This window comes from Ciconia boyciana, chromosome 3 (genome assembly GCF_034638445.1).
Source record: "Ciconia boyciana chromosome 3, ASM3463844v1, whole genome shotgun sequence".
NCBI classification, from domain to species: domain Eukaryota; kingdom Metazoa; phylum Chordata; class Aves; order Ciconiiformes; family Ciconiidae; genus Ciconia; species Ciconia boyciana.
The window spans coordinates 39,506,834-39,524,265 of record NC_132936.1 but is presented as its reverse complement, the minus strand read 5'-3'; the positions used below and the strand labels follow the sequence as shown (position 1 = coordinate 39,524,265).

Sequence of the window (17,432 nt, the reverse complement as noted above, 5' to 3'; positions counted from 1 at the left end):
ACTTGTCCCTTTTTTTACTCTCACCTGCTCTGTTGTGTTACCTTTTATAAAATATATGCTGTATGCAAGCTCTGGAGCCTGTTTCAGATGCAGAAGGGCAGATGGGGCAATGTCTGTGTGATCTGTCCCCTGCCTGGAGATGGATCAGGAGTGTGACGGCTCGCTGTGTTGCAAGTTACTGCACAGCAGCCCCTGGTTCCCCGCTTCCCTGATCCCACAAGGGGTAGAAGAGGAGATGCGCTGAGACCTGAAGTCGGGTCTCTGGGCAGCCCTGGCTGTATTTGAAAATGCACCCAGTCCAACTGGGTTGTGAGATTTTGCTGACTAAGATTGCTGGAAGGAAAACACAAGGTGTGGGCAAAGGGAGTCCATTTGGAAGTTCCCGCAACCCATGGGGTTATTTGAACCAGCTCTTCTGACTATAGTGCTACCTGGGTGAGGCTCTTTGAGGCACACAGTGTCCCTCGTCAAAGAGACAAGGCAGAGCCGTGGGCTCTAGTCGAAGCTCTTGGGCAGGCCTGAGCATAGTGCGGGTACTGTATTTACTTTTGTCCTTGGATGTGCAGCATCAGGAGCACTGCAGCTTGCTGAGGCTTGCACCAGAAGAAATTATAATCTGAAGCAGCTACCTACCCCAGCTGTCTTTTTTTAAAAAAATTTATTATTATCAGCATTATTACTTGTTTTTAACTAATGTTTTAACGTCTGTACTTAAAAATCCCACAGCATCTGAATCTTTGTGTCACTGCAGTTATGTGCCTTCTGCTCCTCCAACCCCTATTCTTTCTTTTCTGAAACTTCATTCCCCCAAGGTTGTATTTTCAAATGCCAGGCTTACAGCTGCTGTCTTTCAGGTTAGTTTCATCACTTTTCTGCTCTTAAGGCTAATTCGCATTGCAGACTGTAATGTTCTGTAAGTGCCCTGAACCTACTTGTCTCTGCTATGTAGATGTTATTTTTAACTGTGGCAACTGTTAAAGCACTGCACTTACTAACAGGGATTGATAAGCAGCTTTGATGGACTCGGGCACTTGAAAGAGTGCTACACAGGCTGCTGACACTGGATAAATAGTGCCATGAAACAGCATTTTCAGAAGGGAGTCTTGAAATAAGACTAAATGCTGATTTGCTCTATAGCGGAAGATTGACTGTTCAGACCCCTGAACATTAGCATTTCCTGTTCACAGTGATTATGAACACAGTATTTTTCTCTAATTATTTCCCTACAATCTTGTGCCAAATTTGGCTTTTGAGCCACTACAAAAATTTATAATAATTATAGTTTTTCTTATAAGTATAGATAACTGGAGTTGGCAGATGTTAGCATCTGTCTTCCAGAATACTTGAAGTCTCTTTCCTCTAAAACTTAACTATTTATAATCAGCCATTTAGGAAACCATATGCCAAGCATGAAATAACATGTAATATTTATAAATTTTTATGTATTTACCAGATTAACATCATAATCTCCATTGTCTTTCATATACTGTTACTACTTACCTGTTTTATGAACTATATCTTACTCATGAATAGCTCCAGGCTTTCAGAGATGTTAACAGTATGTACTGTTCTCTTAGTGCTCCTGTCCTATTTTTGATGTTGGTTTTTTATTTAATCTTTGCTTTCCTTCTGACAAACTTTTCTGTTTAAATATGGTTTGAATATGTGATGTATAGAAAATTTAAAGCCCAAGTTTCCTTATTACCGATGAATTTAGGATGAAGGTCAGTAGCAGCTGCAATTTTAGCATCAACTATTTTATTTATTGAAAGAAATACGTGTGCGTTGTAAAGTAACCCAGTACAGAGGGAAAGGTAAAAAAATAAATAAATCTGTGAATAGCTGCATTTCTTAAATCAGCCCATCAGTTGTATTTATTAGGCCTCAGAAGTCTTGGAATGAATGTTACTATGAAAAGGAACCTGGTAAGGTAAGATGTAATTAAAAGTTTGAGTAAATTTTATATGATGATGGGAGACCATATTGAACAGCTACAATGGCAAATGTTATTATTTCTTGGTGAAAAAAGAGCAGACGGTTCTTTTGGGGCATATAGGTACTCTTAGTTTCTCATACAATGTTTGTATTGTACTGCTTTGCATAATTTTAACAAAAATAGGAGGGAATTTCAACAGGGACTAGGGAAGTAGTTTACCTCTTTCTTGCAAAGTGCAGGAGTTTGGGAAAGTCTAGGCTCAGAAACAAACTGAGGCTGGTCCCTGAGGTTTTTCATTATTTTTAAGCTTGTTGATTTAGGCTGCCTGGGAAAGTGAAGTCACCTCTATTGTAATTCTGTGTACAGTTCATAATTGAAATAACAGTTTTGAACATGTAGGGCTGTGAGAAAAGTTTGAACTTTTTTCATTAAAAAATGTTTGGCATTTTCTGAGACATGTTAGGTTGCCCCCTGTTATTATTGTAAGAGGAAAGAAAGGATTATTCTGTTACTATAACACATTTTTCTAAACTATGCTTTAATAGAAAATAGAGAAATACATTGCTGGTGGAACATTATTTCCTTGAAGCATAATAAACAAATGCTCCATTTAATTCTGCTCACTTTGTTCTCATAGATCAGAGTTCTAATAAAACAGAGCCAAATTATGTGATGTAGAATGACCTCTACGTAGCTGGTAAAATCTGCTACAGTGTAGTGAGTCAGTGACCCAAAAGGGATCCACCTTTTGTTGAGTGGATCCCAATGACCAAGCGTAGGTTCTCCTCTCACTCTTCAGGGCTCTCGTCTTACTGGTGGTGTGACAAGAAGAAAGGAGGCATAGTTACTTACTTGGTTAATTATTCCTCTACGCTGTAGTTTCATATATTGTCTGGCTATCTGAAGTGGGCATAAGTAGAAGTGATCCCTTTGGCTAGATTGGTGAAAACCAGCGCTGAACTGAAGGCTAACTGGGGCCAAAGAGACTGAAGATGAGCCCTTCTGTGTATGTGCTCAGGCAAGTTCCACGTAGATCTGCATTGTGCCGGCTTCAAAATGAACACATTAATTGGAAGACTAATCTGCTGCTGCAAGCTTCAAGTGAGTTTTAAGTCACAGTTTTTCCAATTGGCCTTTTAAGCCTCAGCAGGTCTCAATTTGTTGCCTTGCAAGAAAAGATAATATATGTAACCGAGATGTCTGTTCATATAGAAAGGACCGTACGGTGTCATAAAACCTACACGTGCTTTTACAGTGAGCGTGCCAACCTGGGCTGCTCTGAAAAGTGTGTACAGGAGAACTTAAGCCTGCTTCCCCGTGAGATGCTTTTCTTGTTAGATATGTGAATGTGTGCATGGTGAAAAACAAGCAGCATATTTTTCCTCATCTTTTTTTTTTACAAAACCTCATCTTTCAGCATTTTTTTCCTCTATCTTGCTTCCTTCTCCATGTGCTGAAATGTGTTACTTGTCCATCTGCTGTAGCAGCCCCATCCTGAAGTGCTGCGTCAGACGGATGCACATCACACGGGCTGCCTCTTGCTCTGCATCCGGCAGAGCAGGGCGTGTGTCACTGACATGACAGTACTTATTATTATTATTATTAACTCGAATGGATACTCAAATGGATAATTCTGTTTTATTTCTGGACTGAAATACATATATAATTTAATCCAATTTAAATTGTGTAGCTTGCTCCTTTCTTGGTTATTCTCATGGCAGTGCTATGACAGCCAAAAAATAACTGTAACGGCTGCTAGGTAGCCAAATAGGTGGCTACCTTGTCAGCTTGTGTCACCCTATCCCACTTGCAGTAACCTTGTGCAGTTGATGGTTTTTCTGAACATAGCATGACCTCATGGAAAACTAAAAATATGTAGTACTACTTTTTTGATAGTTGCCTGCAGGTAGAATTGCCAGCAGGTTCAATTCCAGTCATTTAGGTTGAATATTCTTGTGGCAGACACCGTTGCAAGCTGAGGGTCCTCTTGCAACCTGGTGTAGCTTCTTGCAGAGGACACCTTAAAGGAGAAAAGTTTCATTCTTTAATTAAAGAAATGAAAGATGAGGAAAACAGATCCAGGTAAAAGAATAAAAGATTCTTATCACTTATTCTGTGCCCTTAAATCCAGGGGTATCTTCTCAGTCAGGACAATGTGTCCAGAAACCTTTTACTAATCTACAGAAAGAATGGAGGGAAGGGGAGAAGGAGGGGAGTGAAATGCTTTCAACGTGACTCTGTTTACACTTCAGCCCCTATTTTCCATTGTTGTTTGAATGTGATCCTGCTTGGACAGATTTCTGAAATACGCTCTCAATACTTATTCAAAGGTCCTTACAAATGTTCTAACAAAATTCCTTCTGGAGCAGCCACCCTGCCTTTATTTTCCTCTGCCGGGGAATTTCTTCCATGGAGACCTCTATCCCTAGCTTGCAAGGAAGAGGTCATTTAACCATGCTGGGCTGGGCTCCGGCTCTTTAGAAAATCAATACAAAATCTTGCTTCATTTAACACGAATCTATTAGGTCGGTGTAAATTGGAGGGCGGGGAGAAGGAGAGGGGTGATGCCTCTAGGTAGCTTTCTTCCTGCACTCTTCATTTTCTTTTGCACGCTCATCTCTCACAGTTGACCGTCTCTGAGGCTAGCAACTTTGATAACTATATTTTATGATTTAACAGTTTACACAGTGTTTTATAAAATGACTCACTCTACAATACATCAGAAGCATCAGCATGTATTTTGCATTGCTTCTTTATGGTGTTTCACTGGGAGGGACATCTTTTTTCAGGTAGTTGGGTCACACATAGAAATGCTTGTAGGCTGTAAATACCACAACTTCTGCAAAGTGGTGTAAATATTAACCCTCCCGCCCCCGAGGACTGTTGCTTCCACTGGGGTGGAAGAATTAATCTGCTGACAGGCATTAATTATTAAGAAACAACCGATAGACGGAATAATCTGTCTGGGTGCGTTTGTTCTGAGCATGGGGAATGGAAGCAGAAGGGGAATTAATTGGGATGCCAGGATCAGAGAATTTCCAGTTCTAGGGGGAAATTCCTAAAATGAAATTTAAACAGTTAAAAATATCTAACCGGAAATGACTGATTGTGTTTTCCTTTATACAGTGCATATATATTTTTCTTTTAGAACATATCAGTTTTATTTAATTAGCTGCTTGAGGTTGTAGGTTCTGTTTCTGAATCATTAGCTTTAAGATTAAGAAATACTTTGGTTAATTGCAATGTGTCTTACAGTACCTTTTGTCCGAAATAATAAACAATTTCAATTGTATATTTTTTTACATCAGAGTGGAAGAAGACACCTAAATATGAAATTAAATGTAAAATTCAGTATAAAAATATACATCACATGATAATTTTTATATATATATATATAATCTAATATGTATGAAATATATAAACATGAAATGAAATATATTTTTGGACTCATTTTGGTGTTTTGACTAATATACTTTTTAACACTGCAGGAAATTTTTTGCTTGACTGGGAATACTTGCAGTCATATCTGACAAGCATTTCCCTGAGTTATTAGTTTTATTTAGACCCACATGGGCATGTACCTACTTCTATGAATATGGAGATATTGTAGTAGACTTAGCTTTAAATTATTTTTCAATAGTCTTCTCTAATTTTTACTTTATAGTTTTTATAATAGGTGGATGAAATGCTTTAGAATAATTCCAGAAGATGACTCCTTATACTTCCTAGTCCAAAGTTTAATTACAAGAAGGCATCTTTGGCATGTACTTAATTGATTTTTTCTTCATGGTTTTTGAGAGATTGACTTTAGCGGGAGAATTTTTTTCCACTGTCTCACATGAGAAAAGTAGATAAGAAATGGAACTAAATTAAGTCTGAGTGGACCTGGATGTATAGCTGCATGTCAAGTAAAATAAATGAACAATAAAATGCTGAAGAGTAGGACAAGATACTATATTGATTTTGCTTCTATAATAAATAAAAATTGAAATGAGAATTACACTTTTCTGTCATTTTGTTTTATACTCTTCTGTATTGGTGGAACTAAAGACCAATTTACAAATACTCTTCAAAGTACAAATGTGGTATGCTTAGCACTGTAGGATGTGCTACACACTTTCAAATCAAAGAGATTTTAATATAGAGAAGATAATTTTCCACTTTTGTAGATGTCAAAGGGGCAATCTAATTAAATAAGCAGACTGTTTTCTAAACACATAACTGAATGCTCTTGAATTATTTTATGTAATGATAATATATGGCTTATTTCAGGTTTTGTTCATAGATTAAAACTTTGGCCTAATCTTGTCTGTAAATGTTAGGACTGCTGGGGCACTAGTGATCACTGTCATACGATGAACACGTTTTGTGGTCTGGGACAATTAACAAGTGCATTTAAACAGATCAAGTGCTCAGTGAGCTTTAAAATCAAACTTAGCAATTTTCAGAAATGACTCCTCCAGGTTCTCACTGCTCAGTGAAGCTTTACTGAGTTACGTGTTCATTGACTTCTACTAAATGCAGACATTTAATTTACTCATTCATACAAAATTGAGCACTTATTATTGAACTGAATCTATGTATGCAACACATTTGCATAGAGTTAATTTATTATGTAATTGATTTATACTGAAGTATTTAATTACCTGTTTATATTAAAAGGTTTTTTTTATTTGCAGAGGTCTTTTCATTACTATCCATGACCGGGGACACATCGCTACAATGCTTAAATCCTGGCCAGAAAATATCATCAAGGTAAGTTTAGTTTTAGTTGCATGACAAAGCTGACACTGGTTTGCACCCAAGGTGACTTGGTTAAGATATTTTTATAAGCTTTTTATCAATTATATTTCAGTGATTTCTTAGCTCATTTTTTGAATAAAAAGAATGCTGTTACAGCACAAGTTTGAGGCTTTCAAACCCTTACTTGTTTAGCTGTAGACATCCTTTACTGATTAAATGGTCAATTACATTGAATATTATGCATCAAAAAACCCCTGAATGCTTTTTCTGCATTTCAGGGAATCACAGAGTGGCTGAGGTAGGAAGGCATCTCTGGAGATCATCTCGTCCATCCTCGTGCTCAAGCAGGGTCAGCCAGGGCAGGTTACTCAGGGCTGTGTCCAGTTGGGTTTTGAGTATCTCCAAGGGTGGAGACTCCACAAGATCTCTTGGCAACCTGTTCTAGTGTTTGGGTTAATAGTTCTCCACATATGATACCTGATGAGCTCTCTGACAAAAAATATTAAATTTCCAACTAAAATGGCTTCTCACAGAATATGACAAGGAAATTATTGTGTTGTCAGCTGCTTGCCATACTGAGCACTTCTGTCCTTTACTATGAAAAATCTTCCTTTTTAGCACAGTTTTGTGGGTTTACTGAGTTCCTGTATTTCTGTCAATGAAAACACATACTTCCTCATATGTATAAGTATGATGGAGTGTGTTATTTGCTCAAGGGAAGAATACATACATATTTGAAGGGTAAGAACTAGGTGGCTGTAGACAGCCCTGTCAAAGGCCAGCAAGAGTGGCTGGCTCTGGTTCTGCTGAAAACAGCCATGACAAAACCCAGGAGTCCGGGGTTCTTATTTTTTTGTGGATAACTTCCTTTCCCTTCCTATTCTGTTTTCATACTGTTGACAGAAAAACGTAAGAGGGAACAATGCCAGTTCCCTTGTAATGTAATACTAAATACCTCTCTTGTGTATTCCTAAAAGTTTTATATGAAAGTCCCATTTACACTGAAGCAAGAGCTTAAAATAGTGTAACAAAACCACAGCGAAATACAGTAAAACAATTCTGGGCCTTTTTTGTACTATTGATTTGTTTGTACCTGTTAGAATTTTTACACAAAATTAAAAAATGATGGTAAGAAGACAATGGAATACTTAGTACATACAAGCAAAGAAGTTATTTTTACAGTGCTTTTATTTGTTCCTCTAGGCTATTGTGGTGACAGATGGAGAACGTATTCTTGGTCTTGGAGACCTTGGCTGTTATGGAATGGGCATCCCAGTTGGTAAACTGGCACTTTATACGGCATGCGGAGGAGTAAAACCTCACGAGTGTCTACCAGTGATGTTGGATGTGGGAACAGATAATGAGGTAAATCCTTTTCTGAGGTGTAGTGAGTATTAGCTGTTTGAGGGGAACTTGAATTGTAAAAAGTTGTTTTTCTTTGTTATGATACTGGCTTTAATTATGTGCAAACTAAAAAGTCCTATGGAAAAAGTCTCCTCCTAATACACAGTGTAGATATACCCATCCTAATGCACAGTGTAGACTGTTTTGTAAGGCTCAAGTAATTAAGGACGCTGTTGTCTGTAAAAATGTGCTGCGTACATAATACATGTTAAAAAGTGGTATGGGAAACTATATTTCAAGAAGAGGGGGACGATAGAGTTAAAAATACAGTTTAAGGCAGCATTCTTTCTCCACTTCTGCTGCAGAATTCCTCTGCAGTGATTTCAGATGTGAATTCTGATGTGATTTCAGATGTGAGACGTGCCCCTCGTTTTGGTGAACAGCTTGAAGCTATAGCCTGATCTGTGCTGGGAATGCATGTCTACATACTTCAGTTGTACATTGACTTTAGCTATAGAAAGCACTGTAATGCTATGAAATTTCCCCAAACGAGGTCCCAGTGCTTCAAGTAAGTGGACCTTACCTTTAACTTGGCTTCCCATGTGTATGAAGTGCAGAGATTTAAAGTTGTTGAAAATTGGCTTTGATATTTCCAGGGCTCCTGGGATTACTAGTTAATTACTTGGCCCCTGTTCTTCCTTCTTTTTTTTGTGAAAGAATACTTGAATTAGTGACTCTGAGTGATGTCAAATTAAATATCACCAGCAATACCATTATACTTTAGCAGAATTAAACAAATGTTATACTATAAATGATGCAAGTGTTAAACTTTATGCATGATAAATGTATCAGAGAATTATGTGTATTATAGCTAAATAAAGCATTCCTGTACCAGGAAATTTAGCTGGGACTTCTAGATTGTTGGGTTGGGTGTGTGCATCTTCAGCTTTATACACACATCTCCCCCCTGCCCCACTGGGGTAATTTAGACAATACATCATGAAAGCATTACTGAACTGAGAAATAGCCTGCTACCTTCTCTCTCTATCCCCCAAGAACCCCCTTCTGAAAGTGGACAGACTTGCTTGTGAGATGAATCTGAACACTGTAGCACATTGCCGTATCAAATCACATACAAGTCGCATTAGCTATAAAATGTTTTTATTCCTGGTTTGAGCAGCTGAGCCAGTTACCTAATCTATTATTGAATGTTTCTAGACACTTAATTGCATCAGCTACTTCTGATACTGCAGTAGTCTTTACCTTTTGCTTTTATGCCTGAGTTTCACTGTCATTTTTAATTTTTAACAGCATATTATTTTCTTGAAATATATCAAACATATATATACACAAATAGGAAAAAAAAAAGCATACCCATAGCAGTAGCTCAACTTTCATGTCATTGTTCTTGTGACTAAACAAGGAGTTCACCGCGTATGAAAGAGTGGCAAACCTAAAGTATTACAAGATGCATAAAAATTATGTGAGCTGGGGTTTGTCGATGCTCTGGATGCCTTTTGTTGTTTCACTTTGGAATATGGCTTCTTATTTTAGGACCATATTATGAACCACTTCAGTTTAGTCGTACAGTGCAATGAGAGGCTGAGTGTGTTTTAGTCCCCAGCCAACGCGGTGGTTAGCAGTGTAGGACAGGACTGCTTCTGTCAGGGTGCTTTTCGTTCCTGCCTGGTGCGTATCAAGCTCAGACATGGACACGCTGCCTGACAGTCTAAAATCCCCAGCTAAATTTACTGGTACAAGAGACCTTAAACTAAGTTTGACTCAATGGGAGGTTGGGTAAAGAGTTATTTTTGTTGGTTTTTTTCAGTGCTGTAGCAGACGCAAGGAGTTATATTAGCTTACGGATCAGTGCCATTTATGTTCATTTAGGTTTTTGCAGGGGTGTGGAGAAGTCAGCAGCATGAGCGAAATCAAGGCTGTGAACTGTGGTTGGGTTATGGTCAACTCTAGAGGCAGCACAACTGCTCTTTCGGGGTTGTGCTAGACTACACTTCAAAACGTAGATGTTTGGTGGCTTTTCTAGTGGGGACTGGTTGCTCAGATGTTGAAGCATTTATCTAACAGCTGTAACTGGGAATGAGACTTCTGAATTCTGCTGTAGGATTATGAACAGGTGGGGCTCCATTGGTGTACCCCTTGTCTGATGAGACTGCACGGGCCTGGTGATATTCATTAATCGGAGCTTGGGTGCAGTTCCCTGGCTACTTTAGTCAAAGTTGGGAATACTGGGGCATCAGCTCCCTTAATTTCTTCCCTCTAACACCCTCCCTCTCCCCCAGCAGCACATCCCTGTTCCCTCCCTAACGCTGGTGTTTGTGTGACCAGGTGGTGAGCCACTGCAGAGAACTGAAATGACGGAAAAGCGATCACATTTTGCTGGCTAAGCTGGTTAGATTAGGTCAAGCTGCTGCGGAATTGCACTGCAATTCCTTATCTTAAAATCTGAACCTCTTGGACAAATAACTGTATTTTTATGCTATATTTTCTTACTCTAGCCAGGATTTTCCATAATAAGACGCAATAGAAATAACTCTCATAACTTGAGCACGTATAAATAATAATTATGCTGAACATGTTTTTTGAAACGTGCAGATGTTTTCCATTTGGATTAGTTCCTTTTCCCTTTCTGTGGGGGCCTCAGTGCTTTAAAATAAGTTTTAAAATATGTATTTTTGGCAACTATAATGTGGTTGTGCACAACCTGCAAATTCTCTAGAAAGATTAAATCTTACTCTAAAGCAGATTGCAAGAAAAACTTCACAAATTCTCATCCCATATTGTTTTGTTGTGTACAGGACCCAAAACAGTAACTCTGAGGAGCAACTCACTCAATTTCTGATGATTATTAAAAGCCTTATTACTGTTAGTTTTAGCAGATGTATTTTTAGCTGGGGTATTATCCTGCTACTCATAAAAAGGAAAGAGGAGAGAGGCAAAAAAAGCGTTTTTATACAATTGCCTAGATAGTAAGCAAGAGAAATGGAAACTGCTTACTTATGAGTAAAAATTGACCTAGTAGAAAGACTTGCGTGACCAAACTAACAAATTACTCCATGTAATCAGTGTGGGACTGAGCATCCAAAAGAGTGGTGTTGACCACTGTCAAAAATAATATGCCTGTTTCGTAAATAATTGATAAATCGGAGGCAAGTAATTGCTGATAGGACATTTTTATCCAAGGCATTTAAAACATTTGCAGTATTATTAGTTATTTACTACAGACCATGACCATCTCACTAGAAGTTGTGCCTTACCCAGTAGCCGTGTATTTTTCAGGTGTGAGGATGGTGCTTCTCAGGTGGGATTTCAATCCAAGTAAAACATACTCAGGCACTAGTCTCAGTACTGATACAAAAGTGTTGTTGGAAATCCTGAGGTGATGTGATCTCTGGATTGTGGGCATTCATCTAATATTGAAGAGGCATATGTTAATCACTTTGAAATGGTTAAAGAAACAGATTGCAGAAGAAAAATGAGTGGTTGTCAAGGTACAAGCAACTACAACTTAATGGAGACCTATCTGAAACACATGTACCCAGCACTGTAAGTGGGATCGTTTAAGGATGATAGAAATAATCAAGCTGAATCAAGGGGAAACATTTAAACATTAAAATGCGAATGATGATTGTTTGCTTAAAACATGTTATTAAACTGTCACAAAATAAACAATGTCGAGGCGAGCCTGTTGGTTAAAAATCAGCCTGGCTTACAGGGATGTGAAAACTGGCAGTTTAAAAAAAACCCAAACAAACAGCAAAACCCAATAACAGAAACCAAGTTCAAAACCTGGGTTTATAGGCAATAAAAAAGCAAAAGACACTGAAGAAAATAAACTTAATCCATATTAATTATGAACAGTAAGAATGAGATTTTCTGTTGTTCCTGATGCTTTACCTTAACGGTGGTACTTGTGCAAGTATTAGATTGTCAGTATAAATATGGTAGATATTTTTAAAATGTCAGTTTTATCTATCTTGGTGAGAAGTCTTATTTTCCATTTTATTAACAGCAAATCAATATGTTAAACAAAAGCTTTAAAAATTTGTCAAGATCCTTAAATCTGAATGTCTAAATAATGCTTTGGCCAGTTCTTTTAAAAAAAATTCTGGTAAAAGCTTTCTGGACCATGCTGAGCTGGGTGGGGAGGAAGTACCAGGTTTTTTTTTAATTATATCTGGGATGAATTAAGAATTTCAGGAAGACTGGATTAAAGTTAAGGCTGTTATTTAAGATACAATGGTCCTGGTTGCTGTAACCTGTGATAAAGAATTGAGTAAAATCAGAAAGTTTGACTAATCAAGAATTGAGAGTAAAATAACTATTGCTGATTAGCATGAGCTTATTAAAAACAAATTTAATCTTATGTTAAAGTAAGTTTACAGATTTTTGGTTGACTCTTATTTTTTACCTTCAGTAACATATTTGAATTCATATTGTTCCTTTTAAGAAACTGGACCAATGAAAAAACAAAGCAGGCCCCTTGTATTACTAGAGAAAATGTGGTTTAAAACATATATTTCTGTGAGGAATAATAAAATAGTTGTGTTTTTATGGTATGACAGGTTTTTTTTTCAGCTCTGCAATGTTTAATATCTTTATCAATGACTTTGAGGTTTTTGATGTCCAAGGGTCGTAGATGAGATATGGTTTAGTTAAAGTACTATTATCCAGCCAGAGCAGGAATGAAATCTAGGAAGACTGATGGCTTGTGTCATACAGAAGTCAAATCAGCGGTGAAAGGGTTTCTTCTGACCATAAAAATCTTAATCTAATAATAGATGCTTAACAGAGGAATGAGAACTGTGCTTGTCTGGTACCTTACAAGAAAAGCTCTGACAAGTTCAGGGCTGCCAGAGCAATCCTGGACTGATCGCATGTGTAAATTCAATACTGGGAAATGACCAGTTGTGGGAGCTTTAGAAAGATTAATTGTGTGTTAGCATTTAAACGTAAACCATTTACCATAAATTTCAGCTTAGGTAGAAAGCATTCAACTCTTTTAAATATTACTTTCACACAACGCAGAAAGGCCAAGACAGCTGGTATGGGAAGAACTTTTTACATAGGCAGCTTCTAGCAGAAGGCATCTTGGTGCTCTGAGCGCTGGGACAAGTGGCCACAGGCCAGCCATCAGGATTGCTCAGGTGTCAGAAGTCACTCCAGCTGCAGCCGTGATGGCTTCAAAGAAGCTGGACCTGCAAACATTCTCTTGCCCTGGGTGGACAGTTAAATAGTTGGCTGGTCATACATATATGCCATTAATGGACAGATGAATCATGACGGTCAGTTCACTTTTTGCAAATGTGTATCTGAAGGTGTTCTTTATTCGGATAATTGTCAAATACAGACATTTAAGTACCAAACAGTGCACAAGAGAGAGAAACATGCGGGGCAGCTGCTAGGGCAGCTACTCCTCCCTGAAGTATGGCAGATGGCCATACTTCAGGGACTTGGGGGCTGCTATTTCAAGTTATTTCCTGCGTGCTTGCTTTGGAATATTTTTTCCCTTAACTTACTACAAATATTTAAATGCAGGAATGTGACAGTTCTCACAGTTGCCCTAAATAGGTCAGTGAGCATGACTGGGCTGGCAGTTCTGACTCTTCTGGAGGAATGACAAGCATCTGTAGTGGAAGACTGAATCCAGAAAAGCTGAGGTGCAAATTCAAGCTCAGTTCTTCAACTTGTCCTTGTTAGCTTCCTGCATTTCCCCAAATTACTTCCAATTGTCATAAGATCAGGTACCAGCCTTCCAAGATTCATGTTCTTGAAAAATACCTACCTATGAATGTGCAAATGGAAACTGTTGAGAAAACAGAAACAAACCTGCTTTTATTATTCATATTCCAACCAAAATAGAAACCTGGACAGAAGAAAGCTGAGTATAGAGGAAACCTGCAATTTCATATCTTATCAATCTAAAGATATAAACATATCAAACAAATCATGTAAATTGTGTACAGCTGTAGGGATTTCTAAATAAATGACAGTCACAATTGGAATTAATATGTAGATGAGTGGCACTTTTACACAATTTTTTGTGTAGTAAATGTATTACGGAATGGTTATGCTCTCTGAATTTAAAAAAGTCCTTTTGCCTTCCCCTTGAATGATGGTTGTTAGAACTAGAGACAGTGTTTCAGTGACAGTTTTACTGTAAAATAGTAGTAGCATTTCCTGAATTCTATGAATAGAGATTGCTCCTGTGTATATAAAAAGGATCTATTTTTGTATCTGGTGCATATATGGGAATCTCATTTCTAGGTTATACTCTCCAGTGTGTTCCCTAGTAGTTTTGAGTATTTCTGAAATACAAATGACACTATGTGTGATCAAAACAGGAGGTTTCTAGATACAGAGATTTTCATTTAGCTATGTTAAAATGTCACTGACCAAATTAACCTGGTTGACCAAGAGAGGCTTTTTTCAATGTTCCACAAAACAGTCAGGCCAGGGAAGGTGCTCAAACGTGATGCTGTAGCCCAATGGTGCTGAATTCCAGGCATGAAAATTATTTGTAAAACTATTGATGGAGTAAATCTTCTGTGGTGTTTTATCATTTGGCTACTGCCTGTCTGTGCCATTCTGGTAGGAGATAATTGCACTCGCCTTCACCAATTAAGTTCTGTTTTAACAAGTGGAATTTTTTATCCCCCTTCGATCTTGCTGCTAGATCCTTCCCTGGTAGTACACTGCCAGCACTTGAACAAAGGAGAAAATACATGCATATTCCTTTTTCCTCCCCTTTCCTCGCTTCCAGTTGGCAAGAAAATATTGTGGTAGGATATTACTTTTCCTAGGGTCAGTGTCATGAGTAATTTTTTCTTTTCTCTTTTCAGTGTTCAGAAGTACTGAAAAGTAAAGTAATTTCTGAATTACAATTCTGTCTAGCCCATTGTGCAGAAGAAAAAAACCCACTTTTTTAATTTATGGGAATTGGTAGTCTCCTTTTAAATCTATTCAGTTATTTGGAGTGGACTGAATATGCATTAGAGGAGGGAATGGACAAGTACAGTCTGTTTTTATAGATGCGTCTTCTAAAATTGCGGGGGGGGGGGGGTTAGAGTCATCTTTACAGTGTGTTTCAGAAGATTCCACCTCTAAAATAAAAATGGCATCGCCCACCGCTCCTAAACATGCTTTATTTAAACAGGAACACCTGAAACTGTGCCAGCATGCATATTACACTTGCAGACGTAGAGAATGAGCTGCAGAAGGGATGGTACTTATGAGAGCCACCATTTCCCCTCAGTGCCAGGGCCACTGGTGATGTGCTTGAGTGGGTCACAAGTATCCGGCAGCTGAGGTTTTTCACTAATTTTTTGGAGAGCTTTCCTTTTCTTGCTCTTTAATGTTCTCTTAGTGAATAGTTACAATATGTCTGGTAATAAATTCACAACTTAAGTTTCAAAAGTTATTTTGACTCAGTATTTTAACTCAGACATGTCGAGAATTTGTAAGTGTAATAATAAATCTAGATTTACCATTTGAATATGTTTCTGCCGTACACTGCTGAATTGTTATTGACATATGTCGAACTCAGTCGTTTGACTAAGTTGTAGCTCACTTTTTCTGTCCAAAAATATTATTTTACCTTAGTCTGTTCTGCAAATTCCTAGCTTTCTATTTCTCAGGTATTGAGTCTTGTAAGCTTGCCAGATTGGATTGTCAGTAGTAGAGCACACAGAAAGTAATAAAACAGATGAGGAAGAGTAAATGAAATCACAGGCTTTAGGCAACAGACAAGATATTATATTAAATAAGCTTGCTTCAAGGGAAACTTGAAATAAATAGAAAAGTAAAGTTTTATGTATGTCATCTTGTGGTGTATTGTATATCCAAAGCAATAGCTTGACAAGCCTAGTCTACTCTTAGAAGAAAATATTGATCAAAATTGTTAAATTTTATCAGAACGTGAGGATAGTTTGCACAGGATTTTATACATGCTATTGAAGGTACAGTTATGTTAAAATGAGTGTAATATTGTGACAAAAATATTTACTATTTATCATGAAGCATCTGCTTTTTAATTTAAAAGTTCAATTGCTGCCAAAAATGCTCAAGATTCTGGGTAGTAGTTTTTAGGTGGCATATTCAGTGAAGGACGTAGTTAATCATGCAGTCATGAAGTATAGATGCTGGAAAGGTAATTCATGAAAAACTGAAGGAGAACACCTATATTATATGTAAATATACAAATTGAGTGGCATTTTTATTATTACAGAGGAGTTTTTATTTTATTTTTATTATTTGTATTATTACAGAGGAGTTTTAGCTAGATATTAGTGCTTTATCTGTTTGCACATTAGAAGCACATCATTGGCGAATGCTAACGTCCCTCAGGTCTTCCTTGGGCTGTTATACATTTCATCATCTTTGTATTTTTTTCATGTGTATTAAAATTTCATGTTGTCCTTTCTAAGTCATATGTTATCACTGCTGTTCTTGTCTCATTAATATTTTCATAGCCTGAATAATTTTCTGTTTGTTGTAGACATGAGGTGAGTACTTCACAAGATACGATAAACTTTATTTTGTTTTTTCCTTAGAGTAATATGTCAATATGTTCCCTCTGTTATGATCCACTACAAACTTGAGCACACACCTCCTGTACTCCAGGGATTCACATCTATGTGGTGTTCTAAAACCACTGGTAAATAGTGTGATAGACTGGTTTTGGGTTTTACTTTATATATTTCATGGAGGGGCATTATCATTTAAATCTTAAAGGTGATTCCAACACTTTGTTTGGATGTCTCATGCCTCAGTATTTTTCCTCTGTGGATCAGGAATTTCTGCCTGATTGTGTTTCCTACGAAGCTTCGTGGCCCCTGTGTTGCTGAGCTGGTGAGGTATACCGCGGGATGTGTGGACGGGCATGGAGCCTTACATACAGATTACTATAGTGAGCAAGCGGAGGCATGGGAATATTTAACAATTACAGTTCTCCCACAGATTTTATTTGGAAATTTAATATTTCAAAACGCATGATTTCCTGTCAACTGAAGCAAGAAAAAAACCCAAACATGTAAATATCCATCAGAATTTCAGAATATTCCCTCATTTCTAGGGAATAAATAGGGCTGTGTGGCATTTTTGTTGACTATTGCTGAAGTTGGTATTAGTTAATATTGAAATTCTTACCATGGTGGTAGTGAAAGGTGTGGTTAAGTGAATACTTATCCAAGGTCATCTTCTGTAGCATGTTAGAATTCTTGTTCTGTGTTTTCTTGCATGTACTGGGTTTTCTTCACTTTATTTCAACAATACATATGTGGAAGAAATTGTAATTTTTTTATGTGCTTTTCTGAATCTTGTGGAAAAAATTAAACTTGAAGTTTAATATAGCACATTATTTTATTCTAGTGCAGACATTATCATTATGACA

At 37.5% G+C, this 17,432-nt stretch overlaps 1 protein-coding gene across 1 annotated transcript in view; it reads left to right on the top strand.

Moving 5' to 3' along the window:
- The window catches only part of ME1 (malic enzyme 1), a 189,156-nt gene that overhangs the window by 75,366 nt on the left and 96,358 nt on the right, over window positions 1-17,432 (top strand). The window contains exons 4-5 of the mRNA XM_072855379.1: window positions 6,616-6,691; window positions 7,883-8,044. Coding sequence (XP_072711480.1) covers window positions 6,616-6,691; window positions 7,883-8,044 — 238 coding nt within the window. The remainder of the gene's footprint in view (window positions 1-6,615; window positions 6,692-7,882; window positions 8,045-17,432) is intronic.